Genomic DNA, 23,690 nt, shown 5'->3' on the forward strand with positions numbered 1-23,690 from the left:
CAGAGCGCAGTTAGGTGTGGAGGTGTTTCTCCTCTGCCTTTTAAGACGGCTCCTGCAAGGAACTTTCTTCTTCAGGCCTCGTTCAGGTCGTCTTCAGCTGTGTGTCAAAGTGTGCAGCAGCCTCTTTCATTTGAATGAGGCCGTTAAATCAATGCAGCGGGGGTGTTGCAGAGAAATCCAGTGAACGAGGATGACAGGCCGACATGACATCATTTTGGTTTTATAATATATCCTCTAATGATTTCTGGGTGTTTGATCAAAAAAAAGAAGACTTTCTGCAGTGATTACAAAAGTGTCTGCATACTTCTGTGTACATAGTTCTTATTGCTCTGCAAACTCTACTTTTCAACACACTGGTGCTCCCCCCTGTGCTGACTGCGGGACGTCACCAGTGACTCAAACGTTCAGAGGACAGACTGCAGGATTTGACTGAAATCACGATCAGGCTCTGAACAATATCGGCTACTGAAGATGAAGCATCCGGTGCTCTTCCAGCAAACGCAAACTATCAAACTCAGTGGCTGTTTTTCATCTTTGGAAAGGCCAGCCTCCTATATAATTTACAACAACTGGCATTTCAAAACGTGACGTCATTACTCAGGAAGGACCTACGTCACTCATAAAGAAGAAAAAAGTATTTCAGCAAACTTTACCCATGAAAACAGATTAATTTAAACCCAATAAGATTCAATAATGTTTCATTAATTTCTCCTTTACATAGCATTGAGGTCAAGTGTGAGTCTGACTGATTTCATCCCAAACTGCGTCAGTGTCTGCCCTTTGTGCAGTCACTTTATTAAAATCACATATTGATGTTTTATGCTGCATTTCAACAAATGACCCAAAATAGCAGAGATTACGTTCAAGTGAGGAGGATGGAGGGGTTTGCAAAATATATTTCCCTGAGTCCACAGTGCTTATTTAATCATTTACAGTGAAACACAGCAATGGTCAAGAAGTTCTTCCAGCCTCTACCAACTATCATCCCCAAAATATATCCCACCTCTGAGACTCTGACGCCTCTAGCTGGTCATTTTCTAGCAGACAGAAAAAACTTTAATGTGCTTGTTCAGCATCAGATTTGAACTTGTTAAGTGTAATTATTCAGATCACAGATTTAGCATAACCACACAAAAACTAAAAAGAACAAGTGAAACGTCCACAAACAGCAGCTTTGAAGAAATAAAAGCCGTCGACTCGCCTCTGACCACAGCATCCAGTCATTTTTTCTTATGACCTCATCCCACAAGAAGCTCCTCAAACATGAAAATGACAATGAGGTGTCAAGAAGATCAAAATGTGACACCTGACTGAAGACCAGATTTATGAATAGGCGCAAATTAAGCACAACAGCCAAAAACATCAGGGTGACTAAGTGAAGGGTCACAGCAGGGTCTGAGCATCCACCTGCACCGACTACACACCTGTCCTGAGAACATCTCCCCCGTTATTCTGAATAAATAAGTGCTTCCAGCAGCAATAACACACACGCGTTATCCTGCACAAAATTTTGTGCATTTTATCAATAATTAGACTGGATAAACCTTAGTAACATTGTTTCCAGGTGCTGGAAACGTTCAAACTACTGATGGTTTTCATGAACAGAAGTACATGTTACAGAAGAATCATGACGCTGAATGTCCTCTAACCTTCAAAAAGCTTGTTTTTATTTTGTGCTTAAACTGAATTGACTCTGTGTGTGTGTGTGTGTGTGTGTGTGTGTTTGTTCAGATAGTATGCATAAACAGCTGGAATATTGGAGAGAGGAGTGTTCACATGCAAACACATGCTGCTGGCAAACAAACACATTCACACACATTCTCACTGTAAACATACAGGACACACACACACAAACACACACAGACACACATGCTGTCACACAGAGAAACGGGAAATGCTCACAGGCACAAATGACAATTTTTAGTAAATATGCATAGACAAACACACATCCAGTTGTTCTCTCACTACTTCACAAACACACACACACACACACACACACACACACACACACACACACACACACACACACACACACACACACACACACACACACAGCCTCAGGTGTTTTCTGACCAGGCTGCTATGCATCCATCCATCTCTCCATCCTCTCCCCTCCGCCTGCCTCCCACTTTGAATACATTTTATCTCGTAATGAAACTTGAACGCCCCGTGGCTGAAAGAGAGAATATGAATGAGAGGAAGAAGCAAAGTGACAAGAGACAGGAGAAAGTATCAGGAGAAAAGAAGAAATGGAATTATGAAAAAAACGAGGGGCAGAAGGAAAAAATGGAGGTGGAGGAAGAGTAAAACACACCATAATGGCATTTCTCCGCCCTCACTGGGGAGGAAAATGAAGTTTTCCCTAAAGTTCACTCCATGGAAGAGGCAATGATGGATGACTGAATATGACGGCGGGAGAAAACGCCATTCCTCATCTCACCACTGCAATTAAAATGTGACAGGAAGTGGGGGGTTTTTCCCCTGTTGCTGATCTATTTACTTGCTCACCTAAAGGAAATCATGCTCTATAGAAGAGCCAGGGCTCAGGCTTGTATGTAGGACAATAATGAGAGAGTAGGACAATAGTGAGAGCTCCTATGCAGATGCTGTCGAGCACACAGCATTTGCATGGGAGTAAAGGCAGAATCAACCAGACAGAGGAGCAGACAGGTGCTTTGGTGTTCGAAACAGCTTTAAAGCAAATCGACATAATGAAGAGAAAAAAGTCTTTCATTGTTGAGAGCCAAGACGGACGGCGCTTTAATGTCTGAAAGCCTTCCAGCGTTTTTTGTCCCTTCCTCACGGCGGTTCGCAGCCTTGATGTTTGTCTCCTCCTCATTGTCATGTCTGGATGTAATGGAGGGAAAAATGGTTAAAGAAGCAGCAGCAGGGAGCTGAAAGTTACCTATTTTACTTACAGAAAGTCGGGATAACCCTCCAAAGTCTGCTGGTTTGAGGGAAAATACTGCCTGTATATATATATATATATATATATATATATATATATATATATATATATATATATATATATATATATATATATATATATATATATATATACATATAGCCATATTAGGAAATGCCATCAAATCAGGATCATTTGATCAGCAGATACTGACTTACCAGGGTCCTCGAGTATTTTAGGACTCCTAACTGGTTCTTAACATTAGAGTCAGACCTCTCTAATGGTCTGGTTGCTGAAAGGGAACGACAGCCTTCTCCCCAAATCTGGTGGAAAGTTTGAAGGCAGTGGAGGCAAAGACCCACCTAAAAGGTTTGGAACGGCGTGAAAAATATCTTTGAAAAAATCCACTACATATTTTCCCTCTGCTCTGGTTTCTCCCTCCAGATGATTTTGGTGTGAGTTTAGGAGAATATCTCTTGAATATAATGGAACTAAATGTCACTAACACGATGGTGCTCAAAGTGCCAAAAGATGTATTTATGAAAAACAAATATATTTTGTATTTGTTTTTCATAAATAAATGAATAAAAAGAGAAAAAAGACTCCCAGAGGAAAATGTGAACTGGGCCTTTAATGTTCACGTTATTCACCCTGGAGTTTCCTCCTCCTCGTTGTATTCCTCTGGCAGCCAGTCAAGGTTCAACTGATGTATTTCTGACCTTTGTTTGGATTTAAAACGTCATCGTTGTATGACATGAGTTATTTCCGATAATTTGAATATACACTCCTGAGTTCTGGTCAGGGAACATGGTGACTTTGTCGTAAAGTCAACAAACAGCAAGGGATGAAAATATCTTTTAAAAAAGTCAGAAGATGTAATCATAATAATGACTATAGAAATAGCAATAAAGGGCTGTGTACAAACAACAAATGTGAAACATGGTCGGAGGGACTGCGCGGCTGTCGAAGGCGTGCAGGTACGTCGGTCCCACCAACCAGTGGCCAACATAGACCTGCAGCACCGACACCGTGTTTGAAGATCGTTTTCACAGAAGTGCAAAATCTTTTCGTGACTTTTAGCGAACTTTCTTCGAAGTTGTGCTGAGTAACTTTCAGGAATATAAAGCTCTCGGGGTTTGATAAAATGTTCATTATTTCTCTGTTTCACTATCGAGTCCGGGGATTTATGATGCTTTCAAGTTCTCTGGGAAACTCTTTTTTTTCCTCTAGCTGGCATTTCGGCTCTGATGTTTATGCACGGTGGATGAGAACGAGATGATCACTTCCTCAGCTGCCGCGTTCGGACGTAATGGAGGAAAATCAGCGATCGGAAAAGAAAAACAACCTTCTGGCTCCCTCCGTTTTCTCACTTTTCCCTCAGTCCTGCTCTTCAGCTTGCACGGGCGTGTGTAGGGAATATATATTAGTTCAATAAAAGAGTGAAACTGCTTTCCCCGGACCATATAGCCTCGAGACGACGCCTTATAAATATTTAACGTCTCGCAGCCATTGTGGGATTTTTTTTTTGCTGAAGGCAGCTCAATTGCAAAAGAGGCGATACTGCGTAATTCAGAGTATTATTCATTTAATTTGTAGCCTGTGACTTTTCTTCTCCCCCCGTCGCCTTTGCTTTGTTTAGCTCCATGCCATTTGTTGCTGGAAATAAATTCAGGCGGACCGCTGTGGTGCTGAGGTGTCACTTAGAGGACTGCAAATTGGGCATCAGGAGAAGAGAGAGTTAAATAAAGCATAGGAGAGCAGGGCCAAGGCAATCCTCCAGATACCTGTGTTTTACAACCCTCCGAAGGCCTGATAATGGAGCGTAGCCCACTATACCACCTATACTCTTCGCTCTTGTAAAAGCACGGCGTGTGCTTGATTTATGCCGCTTCATTAGTTCCACTTGGTGGTCCAGGTATGCCGCAGTAGGGAGGTGCTGTAAAATGAAGATGTCAGCGAGGAAAGCTGATAGATTGACCGGTTAATTGGTCCCTGTAAACACCGCGCTGATGATTAGAGGTTCGGAGGACAAGGGTTAGGATGAGTCCCCAGAGACCGATCTGTCGGCACCGCCGACTCGATAAATACGTTGAAAATAAAGGATGCTGCAGTGGAAAGAGAATTTCGTCTCTTGGACGAGGCAGGAACAGGACGGGCGGCGTGTCGCCGGAGAGCACGACGGCAGTATGAAACGAGGAAAGAAGTGCAGCAGAGAGAAAGCTCGAGAAGATGTGAGCTCGGCTTCTTCCACGGCGTCGTCCTTCACCCCAGTTCCAGTTTTCCATAGTGAGCATTTACGTTTGATTGCGTGATAGTTGTGGCGATGGTAACTGAAGTGAGGGTGTTATGAAGGCACTGGAGGTGGAGAACGGTGGTGTGTTGTTGGAGCTGGGTGAATAATTGAACAGAAGGACTCGTGGCTTCATACAGGCTGTGATTGCACAGTGAGTGTCAGTGATTTTCAGCACTGGAGAAGAAATACAGGCTGTAGCTGAAGCTCATATTACAGCTGTCAGCTGGCTGCTGAGGAACCCGTCATTAAGACTGTGACAGCTTCATGGCCATGACAGCTTCTCCTGAAACACTCCGGGATACCTTTTTTTCCGTGAAGGAGGACTGTGGGTAGTTTACAGATGATAAAAAAATGACAGCAGAAAATATTCACTGCTGTTTGGTTGTTGCACCTGTTAACGTGTTGCCATTACTACTAGCAGGAGATATCTCCTGCCTCAGAAATGGTTGCGTCGCAGATGCAATCGGTCCCCGTTTTCAAAGCGACTTTTGCGCATCAACACATGTGCAAATCTGTTGCTGTCTTCATACACAGAAATGCACAAGTTTACTACCTACACTCATTCCTGCCAGAAGCTCATAGATCTGAAATAGAAATCCTCCACAGAGAGTGACCATGCACGTCAGCAGCTCAACAGCAAAATGACAGAGGTGCTCAGCAAGCTTGCATTTATAAAGGAAAACAACCAAAATGTAACCACCTGAGTCAACCCGTCTGCTGCAAAGAGATGAGTTGCAACAGTCGCACTGCAGTTGTTTGGAGGTTGCCTCCCACCTCTGCAATTTCCTTGTAATTGAAAGTCGTCACTGCAACTAGCTACAGTCAATCACCAAAAACACATCAGTGCAATGTTTGCTAGTTGGGTTTAGCTCCACTGTGACTAAACTAATCCCCTCCCAGGAGATTACCATGCAGCGTTAACCTGATAGATAATGTATGATTTGCATTTAGCTCCACGTCACTCTTTGCAAATGAATCCACAGTAGGGATTGCTGGATTTAACCTCTACTCTTCCACTTCAAATCAAAACGTAGATCTGCTCCTGAGACTGAGCTGTGCCTGCTTTACGGCGCCACCGTGTGTTAAACAAGGAGGACCGGCTGTCGTTGTCTGAGTCATTGTCGGCAGATGGGGATTGAGACCCCTCGCGAGGCTCGAGGACACTGCGAGGACTGATGCGAGATCTCAGAGTGTCACTGGAGGTTGATTAAGAGGGCAGCGATGTCGTGTTCGTTGGCCAACATCATCTCTGAAGCCTGCGCCAAGCTGCTTGGATTCATTTGATAACCACGTATGAAATATGCATCTTTTTTGTTGCTGTGCATTCAGCTACATAAAAAACGATTTGGCAGAAGAACTGCAGAATGAGGCTGACAGAAGGCTGTGATGGAGAGTTCAATGATGCCAAATCCAGTTCCTTCATGTGAATAAACTGGTTTTCTTGGTCTGTGAACAGCAACAGAGGACAGAACTTCAGTGGAAGAATGAAACCTGATTTGGATTTGTGTTTCTTAGTTTTTGAAATAGATGGAAAATCGGCAAAGGCGATAATTTGATAATTCACTACACATGTGTAGTGTGTAAACAGAGCTGGGCTGTGTGTTACTGGACCAGAGTTTCACTGCTTGTTTCCTGCAGTCTTTCACATATGGCACATGGCGGACGTGACATACCATGCTGTGCAGCGGATGCTTTGCCACGATGGAAGTGGGAAGCCTTGTCTTGGGGTGGCGATGAGAAAAATCTGCCAAGCGGTCGTGTTTTCGGCCATCTTTAAACTTCCCCTCAGGACGTGCTGATGCAGAAACACTGCCACAGGCTCATTCCACAATCCACAGCTCCTAGCGTCAGTTGGCAGCGAAGTGTTTGTTTCTAGCATCAGTTTAAAAATCACAGTGAGGGTGAAATGTTAAGTTGGCTCCAGTCTGTCGAGGGTATGGTGCTGAACTATTAATCATTAAAAAAGCAATTACACATGCTTCCCCGGCAGGTTTATCGGGCTGCCATCTTCATGTTATCTCTATTTAGACCCATCTACTTCCTGGATCACCACCAAGCTCTTCTTCCCCTGTCAGTTCTGATTCACAGTGAAAAATGAGCAGACGATGATGACCGGCAAGTACAACACTAAGAAATGAAAGACGCTTGAAAAAACCAATACGGTTCACGTCTGGCACCAAGCTAAGTGGAGTATTTCTCATCTTTTGAATGAGGAAACTGGCTTTTTTAAATGTAGGTACACCTGTCCTTTCATTCATTTTTCTGCAAGAATTCATGGTGATCTCAGAAGCATGTTGTGGTTGTTGCAGACTGAGGTATCATGAGATTATCAGTGTTTCATTTGTATTTAACGTATTTTGTTGGTGTGGAGTATGCTGGTGTGCCACAGGCATTTTTTTCTACCTTACTGACCACAGATAACTTTATTCCTCTTAAACACCCCAATAAACATCAATAATCAGCCAAAGCACTGAAGCAAGTTTACATCAGCTTCCCTAAAGTCACTGTCACTGACCCAGACACCACACATACCCAAATCTGACCATGACCGGGGCAGCTGGGGCTCGGGTTGGCGAGTGGGTCATCTACCGATCCAAAGCTTGGTGGAGCAGTCCCTGCCCCCTTCAGTCCATGTGTTGAAGCACCATTGGGTAAGATACTCAACTCTGATTTCCCCCGAATCATTCCTTAGATAAATATGCACATAAAAGTACTTTGATATAGAGGATGAATGAGACTTGTAGTAGAAGGTACTGTGTGAGTACCAGCCTGTTTACCATAACTTGGCTCAGATCAGCAGAGCGTCTCAATCAAGGAAACACAGCAATTATAATCCTCATATTTAAATTATTTTAAAGAATAAAATAACTGGATGAATTTATTAAAACATTAAATTCGTCCAATCATTTTTGAGCATCTGATAAAACAATTACTGTGTTTTATCAAACTGTGTTTTAACAGTTTGATTTAAAATCCGCTGCGGTCATGTTCAAAACTCATGAACCTCACTGAAAACGACGGAAAAATCCTAATGAGTCCTCTTTAAGCTCGTGTGTGTGGCATGCAGGGGAATCACACACACACACACACACACACATGCATCCACAGAGCAGTGTTTACAGCATCTCTGCAGGAAATGGCTGCGGCAGCTGCAGTTAGCAGAAGTGCTGAGAGGCCGAGCCAGGCCGGGTGTTTCGTCCTGCTTTATTGCTGCTGTCACTTGTTTTTCATGGAAATGGAGTTCAGCTGAAAGAGAGCGGGATTATTCGAGCCGCTCCACCTCAGCAGACTAGCATAGTCGCTAGTGTCGATTAGCCTGTGCGTGTGTGTGTGCATGTGTGTGTGTGTTAACTTTGACAGTGGACATGAATATTTGTAAAAGCATTCACAGAAATAAAAAAATTCAAATTTTGTTCAAACCTCAGGCACTTTTACGGAATGTAGCCTAATTAGTTCCACATTCATTATTGAGAGAGTTTTATTAGTTTAAAAGAAAAGTTCCACATCTCCTTGCATTAATCTGACATTTCAAATTTGCTTCTATTTTACTTTTTAATAAATACCCGTCGCTGCGGTGAGCTCTGTGTGATGTTCTGTAGCCAGCAGGGATGAAGAGCCGTGTGATTAAACTTTATCAGCTGCAACAGTCGTGTATGTATGTGTTAATGCACGCCTCAGTGCACCTTCATGTCTGTGCACTGTAGCATATGCTAAGTGTGGGTGTGTTTATTTTAGCATACGTGTGTAATTGCATGTATTGTGCTTGATAAGTGACGTTTGTGTATTCTGGTATTCAAGGTTACTGTAGTAAAAACTAAAACCAGATGTGAAAAAAAATTTTAATTACCTAAAATAAAAAGTAGACTTCAAACTAACTGAAACAATTGTGTGAAACTAAAAAAAAATTTTAATTTAAAACTAATAAAAATGTGTGTGTGGTGCTGTCTTTACACAACTGAACACAGAGCCATCCAAAGAGCTGAGACTCACATTGTTTTCAACATTAATATTCCCCTTTGATGGTATTTCAGCCACAGCTGGACAGACCATTAACACCAGCATGACCATTAACATCAGCATGTGTGTGAGGATGGAAGCCTTACACCGCAGCCGACACCGCTTAGAAACATCAACGACCATTTTTTTTTTTAACATCCTGTATAACCAAAGTTACAAAAGGTCGTTCAGGTTTAGGTTTCTGAACAGTGTGTACATAAAATCTGCATAAGAAGAGATAGTTCAGTTAATTGAAATTGCTCACATGCATTTTAACGAGCACTAATTAAAAGAGTCTGGACTCAGAAATATGTCAGCACGTGATGAGATTCTGAAACTGATTCTGTCTGCAGCTGAAAGCAGATGGTTTAATTGAGAAATCTCCCTTTCATTCACGATGCAGAGAGCGCGTTATGTAACCGTTCTCGTGCCTGTAGAAGCGCACTCACGTCTGCTCTCGGCGCTTGGCTCGCACGCTGAGGCCGATATAAGCTACAGGATCCTGTGACTCGGTGCCAGCCCGTCCTCTGTGACACTTAACGAGCTGCTGCTTCTTCCTCTCGTCTCTGTCTTCAGTGGGAAGCATTAATGGAAAACCGTCTCTCTCTCCTCTCCTCTCCTTCACTGCATGGTTATTAAATGAACCGCTGTGGTGGAAAAGAAGGAGAAGGAGGAGGTTTTCAGTGGGTATTAGCTTCTCCTTCTCCTCCTCAGATTTTTGTGTCACGTGCTCTGAGGGACGTCAAGAAGAAAAGACAAATTGCGATATCCTCCACTCACCACCCTCCCGCCACGGAGCGAGAGGACTTTGAAGGAGGGATTGTGAACAAAGCCGGGATGCTGAGGAAACGTGTCAGAGGACTCAAGTTAGGCCTGAAAAGCCATTCTGAGAGAAATCACGGTGATAATGTAATACCAGCCGCTTTATGGATAAACCCTGCGATGCACTCAGAGCCTGGGCTCGCCTTGTATCACACAGGTGCAGTCGGGCAGGGATGATGGTTTACCAGGAGCCCACTTGTCTTACACACAAGTTTTGCTACACTTTTTAAAATTTGCAGATTTTAACAAAATGCACAATATTAAAATATGGATACAGAAAAAATGAACGTGCTGCATAATTTATATCAGTGCTTGAATTAATCTTACACGTGACAAAATGCACAGACATTTTTACAGACATTTTCATTCAGTGTGTTTAATTACAGACTCAGTAGGTTTTATATTAAAGTGTACACACATTACATAAAATATTACCCAGTAGCTTTCTCTGAATCATATGTGTGCGTGGTATTTCATCATATATTCCTCCAAAATCCTCTGCTCTGTACAGATACAGGCTGGAAAACATATTTCGATCATTCAGGCACGTTAATGTATCTTTGGTTTGATGAAGTAAAGCATGAAAACTATTAACATTAGAAAAATAGAAACGCTCCCTTTCAGAGGAGAGACTGCAGCAAAACAATATTCTAAACTTGTGGAAATGAGAGAAGTCTGAAAGCCGACGGCTCTGATCTTCTTCTTCTTCTCGCATTTTAAAGTTTGTATTTAACATCGAGGGTGTAAATCTGAAGCATACCAAACACATAAGCTGCATATTTACATGCTTGGAGAGCTCTGGGTACCATGCAGAAGACAGATGACAGATGCAGAACAAACAGAAACGCAGCAGAGTCGGTGAGTGTTAGACGTGACTGTAACCAGCATTAATCTTCCACAGTTCCCACGGGTCTACTTCGAGCATCCCTTATCTATCACATCTGAAGTAAATGAACCCCAAACGCTGGCAGGTTAAATGTCTTCCTCTCCTCCTCCACCCGCAGAAAGTGGTGATTTCTCTTCACTTTCATTTGCCACAGTGGAAACAAACTAGGTTAATTTAATATCTCCATTTCTCAGTCGCTCTCTCTGCTTCGCCCTCGTTTCCTCACACGGCCGCGTCACTAATCTGTCGTTTGCGTAAATATGATGCTGTACATGTCACATGACCATCCATCGCCTGTGCCAGGTTCTGATGATCTTTTACCTTTTAACCATACGTCGTCAACCCGGTGACTTAACCGCAGCTGTGTGTGTGAATGTGATATTCCTCCCCGGCAGCCTCCGGCACTCCTCACACTGTGACAGGGAGCATAATTGGCCTTCAAAATAATCCAGACCCCTTCCTTCATTCCCAGCTAGCCGCCAGCAAGTAGAATTAGACATCGAGTTTAACCAGGGACATTAAAGGCAGACCGTGTGTGTGTCTGAGACCTTAAGTTACATCAACATGTGTGATTCAGCCATTTGACTCATTAAAAATCACATGCATTTTTTTCTAAGATCTCTAATGGGAAATGGATTAAAAATAATCGGATTACAGTAATCTGTTTACAAAAATGTATTTGAAATATGTAGGCAGTTATTAGTGTAATTATCTCACAGACAAAGAACTGATGATACTGTGTCAGCAGACTTAAATCCAATACAAGGAAAATGCTGCATTTGAGGATCAGCCTGCTCCTACTGGAGCCGTGAAGTTCTTTCAGCCTGATGAATGGAAACATGCAGACTGACTGTGATACAGCATGATATCAGAGCTGACGAGGCCTCTGTGATTGGTTCTACTGGGAGGATTTCTATTGGTGTAGTACACCAGCAAGTGTGATGTGCTAAAAATGTTTATGAGGAAGGTCAGAGGGGAGAACGCTCAAAGAGTGATTTTTTTTAAATCAGGTGTCTGCAGTGGAGATGTGTATGTGAAGACTTTAGTCCAATCAGCCGTTAAACAGAGAAGGTTCCCCAAAACTGTGTTTCAATGAGGCCACATTATTAGAGGCGGCCTGAAGAATCACAGACCTGCAGCTTCAAGCTGAAACTGGACACTAATTCACAAAACCTTTCGTCTTATTAATCCTCACATCTAATGTTTTTAATAAATGTCTTATTTAGGTATTTCAGTAGTGTTTTGTTGAATCTGTGTTTCAGTATTTAGTTTTATTCCTTGCACCAGCCGTTATCACGCCACCTGCTCTTTCAGCGCTCATGCAATAATCTGACTGACTGACTGAGGCTACAACAATGATTTTTTATGGTGTCAACCTTTAGCATATTAAACGTTAGTTTCATATTTGAAAATGGACTTTTTATTCTACATACATTGATGCAGCTTGACTTGGTTTTCAGAGTTCAGCCAGATTATAATGAGTGAAAGGAAAGAAAAAAAACACTGACTTACACTGTGATGTGTAATATTTCTTAGTACAGAAGCAGTGGTACAAGAACGCCGCCTCAGCCACAGGGTTACTACCGTTGGCTGGGCCGAGGCCCTGGCAGATGGGTTCGCTCTTCTGGTTCACATGTAAGCAGTGAAGCAACATGTATGCTAAGCTAACACTCCAAATCTATGAAGTCTGTCATCTGAGTCTTGAAATGGGCATGAATCCGCACACAGCTCAGCAGGTCAATGTGTTTCAACAATGCTGTGAGGTCGGCAGACAGCACTGAGGCTTTAGAGGAAGCTGGGGTTGATCCGGTGTGATTGGAACAGAGGAGAGCTGAACTGTTGGGTCGGTGTCCGTGCTTCTTACTGCATTTGTGTTTGTAGAATCCAGTGAGGCTGCTGACTCTCACCTCGACTAACTCATCAACCTTGAGTGCGGCGTCTCGTCTCTGAGAGGAGAGAGGGCAGACTGTCTTGGTCATTATGATTCCCTTTGAAAGGACACTGTGGGTTTTTTGACACCACTCGAGTTTGACCGACGGGCTTTTCAAGGCTCGTGGGGATGTGTAATTGGTTTTCTCGTTTGTAGTTTTCTCGAGTTGTAATGAGATGTTTGCGCATTTTCTCATCTCAGCGACTCTGGGACAAACTTCCTGCTGTTGTCAGGCAGTCGGACGCCGTCAGAGCGTTTAAGTCTGGAAAGCGAGTTGTTTATTCAGCCAGTGTTTGAAGCCAACTTTCCCGCAGCAGAAGGTTTCTTTCACTTTGTTTACTTCCTGCAGTCTGCCATCAACTCGCTTCAGCTTTAATCTTCTGTGCTGCTTTAATATCCGGCAACACGCAGACTGATACACTCAAACACATCCACTCAGTTTACATCGATTCAGAACACAAGAAGAATCTCACGCTGTAAACCAACCCCGACAAAGTGCAGCGATTATCAGCAGCGAGGAGAATGTAAAGCAGGAGGCTGCAGACACCGACCAGGCCCTGCATTCTGAGTAACACTGATTACCTCTCCATCATGGCACCTGTTAGTGGGCGGGAGATATCAGGTGATCATCAGAGTTGATGTTGGAAGCTGGAAATATGTGTGAGCGTGAGTATTTGGCTCAGGGCTCACTGATGATGCACGTGGGAAACGAAGGCTGGTTCGTGTGGTCTGATCCAACAGACTGGTTGCTCTAGTTCACTCTGCAGGAAAAGTTCATGCTTGTTCTGATAGAAAGGAGTCAGAATACACAGAGCGTCACTGTTTGTGTGCATGGAGCTGCAGATCAGTCAGGGTGTCCATGCTGACCCCTGTCTGCCAGCAATCCGATCTTTAAGTGATGATGTATGAACGCTGCTTTCGGGTCCGAACTACTCTGCGTTTATTAAGGTTTTTGTGTTTTTAACATGTTTTAATGCTTTCTATCTTTTTCTGTTTAATCTGAACAAGCCCCTAAAAAAAGTCAGTGATCACTGTCAGCCTTGCTCGGTTTTTATCACCACTATTTATTTTAAAGCTCAGTTTTTAAAACCTTACAACTGCCTTGTAACTACAGCTCAGCCTATGCAGCAATATATTAATGACTAACCTCGTATTGTGGATGGATTATCTCAGTTGTTCTCCTGACTGAAGTTTGGTCCGTTTCAGCATCCTGCCATGTGATTGCATTTGTCCCTAACCATCGGGAACCCTCGCGTTAACTTTTATCAAGTAGAAAAAGGTTAGCATTCATCCTCCAGCTTCACTGTGTTTATGTTATGCTAACATAGCTGTGTCACTAGCGATCACATAGCACATCATTATATACCAGCTAGCCCAACTTCAGTAACCCTACAAACGTCACTGCTGTTTAGTTTTCTGTCTTCATTTATGTCTGAAGTGACAGCAGAGGTGTCGGTTTTAATCTTTCAGGAATCTCTCAGACAGAACATGCTATATCATCTTTAGATGGAAACTTGTGAGTTAACTCCCTGCTAACTTCTGACTCCATTAAACTTCATAAATTCTGTTTTCATGGATGCCTGGATGTTGAACTTTATTGTTACACCTGGTAGAGCAGCCACACCGATCATTTTATTAAAAGAATTTAGACAGTTTGTAACTCTCAGTGATGACGCAGTGTTTATTTGACTTTGGGACCTGAAGTAGAGTTTGGACCCGGAAACGGCTAATGATGTCAGACTTAATGACCGGATAGGAACGTGAGCATCAGAACTGGACCACAGAGCAGTGGAAGAAGTTGGCCCACTCTGATGAATCGTGTCTTACATCATGTGGATGGCTGGGTGCGTGTGCGCTGCTTACCTGGAGAACACCTGGAACACCTTTGAGGTGTTGACTTGGCCTCCAGATTCCCCGGATCTCAGTCCCATTAAGCATCTGTGGGATGTGCTGGACAAACAAGTCTAATTCAAGTCTAATCTGCTGCTAACATCGTGGCGCAGATGTCACAGCATGCCCTCAGGGGTCTAGTGGACTCCATGGCTTGACGAACCGGGGGGAGTAACACAGTATTAGCCAGGTGGTCGTAATTTTAAGCTTGATTTGTGTGAAAGATCAGTTTTCATGCCTAATTTTAATTAATTTCCTGAGAAATTCAACATGTCCTCAGTGAAAGCAATCAAATCAATGAAAGCTCTTTTAGAAGTGGAACGACATCTAAAGATTCATCAGAAATTATTACCCACAATGCACACATTCACTCTTTACAGCTTCTATTATGACTCAAATTCAAACTGCTTGTAGTGTTGAATCCACGTTGAGCTCTCCAGTCAACTCTCATGAGCAGGTTTCCGTGTTCTGTGAGGACGAACATGTCTCCACGTCTTCTGTCTGCATAAATATTATGAACTCTAACTTCTCGTGTCTCTCTGCTCCCTCTCTGCAGGTCCGCCTGTCAACGTAACCTGCAATATTTTCATCAACAGCTTCGGGTCCATCGCCGAAACAACAATGGTGAGCTGATTTATTCTCCATATCACAGCTCAGTGTAAAGACTTTCACATCATATATCTTTCACTTTTGTCCATGTGGATTCGGACGGTCGGGCAACTAATGGAAACTGTCACGTCTCATCGCGGCTGTGTTTCAGCTCGGGTAACTCCGCCCTGAAAAATTCAATTAATTTAAGCGAAAGCTCCGCCGATATTCAGCACATCCAAAAGTTTCACTTTTATTTCCCTTTAAAAATTAAAAGCCTTCTGCCCTGTGAGTGTTTCGAAATTTCTCTGCCTCATTGACCCCGTCTCCCATTTGCAACACTTCATTTGTTAGAGCGCATCACTGCCGCGGCCATTTGCATAACAACGTAGCAGCCGCGTGCCTGTTTGTACGCAGTGGAGTGGAAATTTACGCTCAATCATTACACAGAAAATCCATTAGTGCTAATATAACTGAACCAGCAACCTTCACAGTGCAACATGGCTCAGAGCTGATATGACACCAACCAACCTTTGTGTGTCTTCGCACGTGTGTGACAACAGAGGCTATTTCAGCATCCGCTGCCTCTGTAAGTGTTTGTAAAAACGAGGCACGCTCGTGCCGCTAATCTTCAAAAAACATACATGAATCACTTCTTCATCCAATGAGAGCTCTGAACTTGTCAGCTGTGTGAACCTTCTGCAGGGCCTTGGGCACATTCGCAGATTAAACATCGTTCAGCGTGCACACGTGTAATAGGGTGTTGTGTTTTTTTACTTTGAGGAATTTTGCATCTGGTAGTAAAAGGCTGTTTTGATCAGCGTGACCAAGCACCCCAGAAATGTCCTTATTTTCCTCCCTGTTTGTTAAATTCTAAAGCTGCTTGGGCAAAAGCAAACACACAAACACTCCTGTGAAACAGCCCACAGCTCCCTGTCTCTGGCAGGTAGTACTGTTTGAAAAACTGGTTTTCAAGGCCCTAAAAGTTGAAGGTCAAAGGAAGGTTTTATGTTCTGCCGTCCTGTTAGCAAAAAAACGTTGTAAAACCACCAAAACAAAAGTGCATTTTTCCTGCGAGGCAGATCCAAAGTCTTTCAGTTTACCTGTGTGCCAGCGAGCCCATTAAGTTGACTCAGTCTGACACGCTGTACACGTTCCTGCTGCTGCAGGAAATACTGACAGTAGTGTTCAACAGCGCACCGTTTCCCACTGTTTAACTACTGTTCCAAACAGAAACACAGTGTCCTGCTGGTAGGGGAAATTGCGTAGCTTATTTTGAAAAATATATGACATTTATCTGATCCGAGTGAAAGAGCTCGGGTAATAGAGGGAGTTGGGAAAGTTGTGAAAGACAAAAACTGTATTGTGTCTGGCGTTTAGCTTTAATCCAAAGTGAGGCCGCAGTGTCAGCAAAACTCAAAGAGACAGCACCAACAAATCCCAGTGAGATGCATCCGTTGACCATTCATGACAGCACCTCACTCCCAAACCACAGGAAGTAATCCAGGATTTTCCTTGATCTCAGATTTGGAGGCCTCAGATCTGCTCTTGCGATTGCTACTTCACAGCAAACCACACCAGAGTGTGCAGAGTGGTTCTCACAAAGCCACACACAGATCATTACCAATGAGCATACACCATATGGACAAAAGTACTGGGTTACACCACTTCATCTGTGAATTCAAATCAAGTGCCTGGCCATGCAGTCTGCCTCTACCAAGATCTGTGACACAGTGAGAGAAGTTCACTGAGCATGATACAAGACAGGAGGCCACAGTTACAGCCAGTCAGTTCAGGAAATGTGTGTCCTGTTAGATATTCCACAATCAACTGCATGTGGAAGCATTTAGTAACCACAGCAGCTCAGAGCAGGCTTGCAGCTGAGGCTAGTAATGCAAAGACGCTGCAGAGCTCCAAACCTCCTCTGGCATTAACATCAGAACAGAAACTGTGCGCCAGGAGCTTCGTGGCTGAGGGGCTCCTGTAGGTGTAATGTGAAGGTATCCAGTGCTTTGCCTCATATTACATTATTCCTTTAAAAATAAACAAAATACCAGGAAAAAAGAGGGACACACACGGGAGAATAGAAATGATAAAAGAATAATGTGTTTTGAAGAAGAAAGGATGGAGGAAGGAGAGAAGAGCAGAGAAATGGTAGAAAGGAAGGATGAAGGAGGAAAGGAAGAGTGAGGCAGAGCCGAGCAGCAAAGGTAGACTTGAAACAAACGTACTTCTACAAAGTAAACCAAATTGTCCCAGCATGAACATCCCACAGTACACACACACACACACGCACACACACTGAATCTGATGGCTTCTACAGATCCTCATCATGCAGAAAAAAAATCCAGATTTTCTCTCTCACAGAAGCAAAATCAATGAAAAAACTGAGGAAAAGAACACTTTGCAGCAGTATTATTCGTTAAAATGATGAGCAGAAGAACACAGAGAAACTTTTAATACCTGTTCAGCTGATGTCCCGCACCCCACCTGCTTCAGTAAAGCTGAAACAGGTGACCTACTGCACAGGCCTGAGCTTGAATCCACCCTCCTCTCTTTCCCACCTTTCTTATCCACTCTCACTTGCCCTGTCATAACAGGGGCTAAAAAGCACAATTAATATTTACATCTAAAGTCAGAGCTATGTCATAGATGTAGACCACACATGGAAATGCTTCACGCTCTGGACACACCATCTATAGACCAATGAGACCAATTTGTGCTGGTTTCCAGTCGTTTTTCTTCAGTTCGGTGTTCCCACCCATATGGAAAAGAAATAGTAAAAGCTTATAAAAGACTTGCATAAGATGTGGCCTACTTCATATAATGAATAATATAAGGCTTATATGATTTACTCATGAAAGTGGCCACTTTCTCATTACTTTTATATATTGTTTTAGGAAGTATCAAAACATACAAGTTTCATTTATATAATTTTTCAAGGGATCTTATATCTGTTTTCACTCTTGTATGATTTTCATATAAGTTTCACACAAGACAGATACAAACTTTATAAGATTTATATATATCTTTTCCATATGGGCAGTGCTCGGATAAAGTTCTGTGAGTAAATGAAAACATGTCGAAGATCCAATGTGAAACAGAGACCTGAATGAGTTTTTTGATGATGATATGGAAGCCAAATATAACAGACCATTGAGTCAGTCCACGCACTGCAGACCACAGTCAGAGCTGGTGCTCTAATCTCTCAAATGGTGGATTATAGGCAAAAGCAAAGTACTGATATAATTGGATTTATCAGCTTTTATCAAAGCAGAAAATCCATTTTAAACCTCAGGAGGCGAAACACAGAGCGAGCAGCAGCAAGGACGCTGTTCGCTGCAGTGTGTAACTACACTGTCCTCCATGCTCAACACACACACGTCTAGCTATGTTTGTGAGGAATTTATTTTGTGTTCCTTACCCAGAACCATCACAAAACCAAAACCAAAAAATTTCTAAACCTCTAAAATGTCCTCGACGGGTCTTCACAAAGACATAAGTGCACACGTACATGTATCCACCGAGTTACTGCGGCGGGTCGCTGATAGATGGAGTGAGTAGAATGGCGCAGTGCTCGCTTAAGTCCCACCGGTACACGGCTCTATTCCTGTTTCAGCGCTCTTTCCACTCACTCTCTCTCTCACACGCACACATAAACACGTGCACACACACACACAGACACACACACACACAATCTCTCTTCATTCTTTCACACTTCCTTTGTAGCACACATGCACTCACAGTGTGTAAAACACACACACTGAAACCTTAAATGTCTGATTACTGATTATTGGAATATTCCAAAATCATAACTCAGACATGTATTACATTAAAAAGTGTTGAGCTGCTGTTTCTTTTCTTCTTAACACAGTTCATACATTTTGATATAATTTCGAAGGGGATGAAACAACTTTTAATTGTAAAGAAAGAGCCTAGCCTGGTCCTGGGATTTCAAGTCAGGTGTGATTTAATTCAGCTCAGGTCTGGGACAAAGTTTAATCATCACAAGTGTGAAAGCAAAAGAAGTAGATGTGAATCCATGCAGCATGACAAACTGCTGGTTTTATATTTTAATCGCGATATTTCTGCACAGTGAACTCAGCCTGTTAATACCTAGAGTACACGTTTCTAATACCAAAGCATATGACAAAAAATATAAACCATGTGATCGTAGTACGAGATTGAGCTTCAAGCTTTTCTTTCATATATATGTTAGGTCATCTAAAATGTTATCCTCATGTGCACTAATGAGTTTTATCTCATTAATTTGGACTCGTGTGCATAAATGTGCGCTACGTGTGTTTGTGAGTCATCGAAGGAAGAAATCTTACAGTAAAGTAATCTGCCGTGTTTTTGTCTGTGGAGTCAGAATAAAGGAATAACTTTGTGAAGTTTTGTCAGTGAAAATGCATCAAAATATTCATTTTGTGTTCATTTCATACAGCGCTGATCTAAATGTTACCCCGGGACAGAAAACCAGATTCATTTCAGATATATAACCGCTGTCTTCCACTGATGTGCTGCAGCTCTGTGCCTCCTACTTTTCTTTCTCACATGTCTACAAAATCATCATTTTCCAGTTTTTGATTTGTGACTTCACATTCATGGGAAACTGTAACCATCTCAAGGCAAAAGTTTCTCATCATCAAACAGGTTTCAGGTGGGTGATTTAATTAGAAGGTTAAATTGGACACGCCAAGCTCGGACGGTCCAGGTCTAACGCGTCGGCGCTCTCCTCGCCTCTTTCGAGATCCGGGCAGAGACTTACTTCCTGGATTTCTCGTAAACTGTTCCGACATCTCACAGAGCTGCGGGCGCTGCTTTGGCTTTTTCCCAGGCCGCATGCTGAAGACAGCATGTTTCCCTCGCCACACGCAGATGTGCCACCATAATGTGCGAGCCTCCGTGACCTCCTACCTCCTCCTGAGCGCCGTCCAAGGAGACGGCCGGATGTTATGACAGGCGTGGAAGTAGAATGTGGCTGCTGCTGTAGTTGTTGTTGTTGTTGTTGGAGGAAGAAGAGAAGGAAGAGTATTGCATCCTTTCATGCGTGGTTTACTGCCTGAGTTTAATACATGCTGAAATGAGCACGGTATTGTGTAAGTACAGCAGTTCCTCTGCTGATGGTTTCATAACAGCACATCAACAGTAGATGGTAATGTCAGGGTAGCACTTAACAGTCCGACGGCCTCATGTCTCGTTCTCAGATGGAAGGGTTTAATATGAAGCTGCCTCAGTATCAACGTTTTTAATAAATGAGTCATCTGCTCTCCTAACACTGAACTGTTCCCTGAAATGAATCGTTTGTGCATTCAAATTACTTTCCCCTCATTTCGGTCCGAGACAGATTTGATGTCCGCTTGCTGATTTCTGCATTTTAATGTTTGTCCATCTGCAGCCACGAGGAGCCTCTGACCCATAATGATGAGGTTTTATAGACCAAATGAATGTGCAGTGTGACCACTTTTTCCAGTGAAACAATTAAATGCTTTCAGGGCATTTCAAAATAACATATCTTTGCAGATAGAACATTAACTGCAGGATGTCCGTGTCCCTCTGGCTGAGAAAGCTCATAGTCAAAAATGCAAGTAAACCTCATTTATCCATTTTGGAAAAAATGATATTTTCAGTTCATGAATTGAAAGGAAAAGCTGCTCGCTCTGCTCACTTTCAGAATTAAAATCACAGATTGGATTCTGTTAGGACTCTGAAGCTCATTTACACACAATAAATCAGGTTTAACCTTTACTATATACTGCAAACTAAGACATGCATTTTCATTTTTGGTCACTTTTAATGTTTTTTTTTTTTTTGCAAATGTATATAAGCATGGTTTAATCCTTTGTAGACTGTGAGGAGAAAGAGTAGGCTCAAAGAGTTAGGGTTAGAGTAATATTAGTAATAGTATGCAGTCGGATAAATGATCATAAACGTACCCTACCATTGGAAACTTGGTGCTGTGACCTCACGTCCACGTGTTGAACCTGAACCGCATGTTGTTACCAGTGCTTCTGAGAGCAGTTGGACGAACAGACTGGTACGAGTTTGTTTATGTCTCATATTTCTTAAAAGGAAATGGACATGTGCGTTATTCAATGTGAGCACATAGATCCAGTGAGTACATATTTCAGATTTACTCACACAAACTGGCTGCAGGTTAGAGATGTTTATAAACATCCATCCATCCATCCATCCATCCTCATCCGCTTTATCCGAGGTCGGGTCGCGGGGGCAGCAGCCTAAGCAGAGAAGCCCAGACCTCCCTCTCCCCAGCCACCTCCTCCAGCTCATCCGGGGGAACACCAAGGCGTTCCCAGGCCAGCCGAGAGATATAATCTCTCCAGCGCGTCCTGGCTTCGGTGGCCTCAGAATCTCATCTCTGCTTTTTGCGGATGATGTGGTTCTGATGGCTTCATCGGGTGGGGGCCTCCAGCTCGCACTGGAACGGTTCGCAGCCGAGTGTGAAGCAGCGGGAATGAGGATCAGCACCTCCAAATCTGAGGCCATGGTTCTCAGCCGGAAAAGGGTGGAGTGCCCACTCCGGGTCGGGGATGAGTTCCTGCCCCAAGTGGAGGAGTTTAAGTATCTCGGGTCTTGTTCGCGAGTGATGGGAGAAGGGAGCCGGAGATCGACAGACGGATTGTTTATAAACAAACAAAACAAAAAAAAGGAGAGCAAATACAAACATCAGGAGCACAAACATGACTGGACAGTGACGTAACCATAACCATAACCGTCTAAGGAGCTTGGAAATAAAAGTTTCTGAACTTCTTTAAGTTTCTTGAAGACGTTTCATCTGAGAAGCTTCTTCAGCTCAGGTATTTAACCCTAGTGGGAGTGTCCCTTAAGAGGGTCATTGGCCCACTATTGATCATCTGCACCATCACATGAGCCAAGGTGTGAAAAAGGTGTGGGTCATTATCAGCAGAGGTTTCAGGTAAAACCATTGTGAGACCTTACCTCACCCCATCATGTGACTTACTGAGATCAAGATGTGAGTGGGTGCCTGGGGAGGTTCTCGGACTGTATTATAGGTGGCAGACAGTTGGTGTTGTAAGCCCCACCTTCAGTTTCTCTGATAAGGGATGACAGTGTTGTTCTGTTTGTGCTTCTGTTTCTCCATAGTTGGTTTCTGACCTTTTGTCCTGTGTGTCTTTGCTGATTTGATGATAACCACATGTTTTAGGAGCTTCCTTTACAAGTGTGTGTTCCCTCTTTTTCCCTTCAGGCTTAGAGGGAACATTTTCTGCCTGGTGTTGTAGGGTCCTGATTACTCCAATTTTGTGTCCCACGGGTGGTGGGAGTCAAAGAGGAGGAATTGGTCTGTGTGTGTGGGCTTCAGGTAAACTTCAGTGTTGAGGTTTCCATCCTCCTCCATGGACACAGCACAGTCCAGAAACAGCAAACTGTTATCCTTTGTGTCTTCCCTGGTGAACTTTATGTTTCTATCCACTGAGTTGATGTGAGCAGTGAAGGCTTCTACTTCTTGGGTTTGGATTTTGACCCAGGTGTCATCCACGTATCTGTACCAGTGGCTAGGTGCTGTCCCTCTAAAAGAGCCCAGAGCCTTTCTTTCCACTTCCTCTATGTAAAGGTTGGCTATAATAGGTGACACTGGAAGCCCATGGCACAGCCATGTTTTTGTCTGTAGAAACCCTCGTTGTGTTTAAAATATGTGGTGGTGAGGCCGAGGTTTAACAGTGTGCAGGTCTGATCGGAGTGAAGCTGGTTCTGCAGTCTACACTGCCTAAGTTGTAGGTATGCCAGTGAAGAGAGTGACCACATCAATGGATACTATGGTTTCACCTGGATCCAGAGTAAGTTTCTGGAAATTGTTGGTGAAGTCAGAGGAGTTTTTAATGTGATGGGGTGTGTTCCCCGCAAGGGGCTTAGAAATGTTGTAGGTGGCTGAGTTTATGCTGCTAATGGATCTAGGTGGGACTCCTTCATTGTGGATCTTCGGAAGTCTGTAAATAGAAGATATATCATCCCCTGGGTACAGACTGGGTACAGATTCACAAAGCTCATAAACAGTTGAACACAGACGATCAGTACAATGACCCTGAGCTCGAGACTTTTTTATTTCGAGTTTATTTTTTTTAAAGGGTGAGTGTTAGCACAGTTCAATAACCTCATGTAGCAAACACTATTAACGCCGTTTGAGTGTGGCATGTTGTGGGTTCACTGAGATGACATTGAGCTGCAATTCACTCATTCACTCAACACATACATAATAAAGTTAGCAACAAAGGCAAATGAATATAAATAAACAGTATAAGACCAATTCACAGTGGTAAACCAAAACATTGAGAGGGCATTTGTTTCCATTGAATTTGAACATGTAGCATTTTCCAACCTACTGCAGCTACAGTTGCTG

The 23,690-nt window shown here is 43.1% G+C and overlaps 1 protein-coding gene across 3 annotated transcripts in view; it reads left to right on the forward strand.

Annotated features, from left to right (window-relative positions):
* glra1 (glycine receptor, alpha 1) overlaps positions 1–23,690 on the forward strand; it is a 130,575-nt gene that overhangs the window by 40,009 nt on the left and 66,876 nt on the right. For all 3 annotated transcript variants that reach the window (XM_039621781.1, XM_039621786.1, XM_039621788.1), the window contains one exon: positions 15,279–15,346. In XM_039621781.1, coding sequence (XP_039477715.1) covers positions 15,279–15,346 — 68 coding nt within the window. The remainder of the gene's footprint in view (positions 1–15,278; positions 15,347–23,690) is intronic.

Source organism: Oreochromis aureus, linkage group 2 (genome assembly GCF_013358895.1).
Source record: "Oreochromis aureus strain Israel breed Guangdong linkage group 2, ZZ_aureus, whole genome shotgun sequence".
In the NCBI taxonomy this organism is placed as follows: domain Eukaryota; kingdom Metazoa; phylum Chordata; class Actinopteri; order Cichliformes; family Cichlidae; genus Oreochromis; species Oreochromis aureus.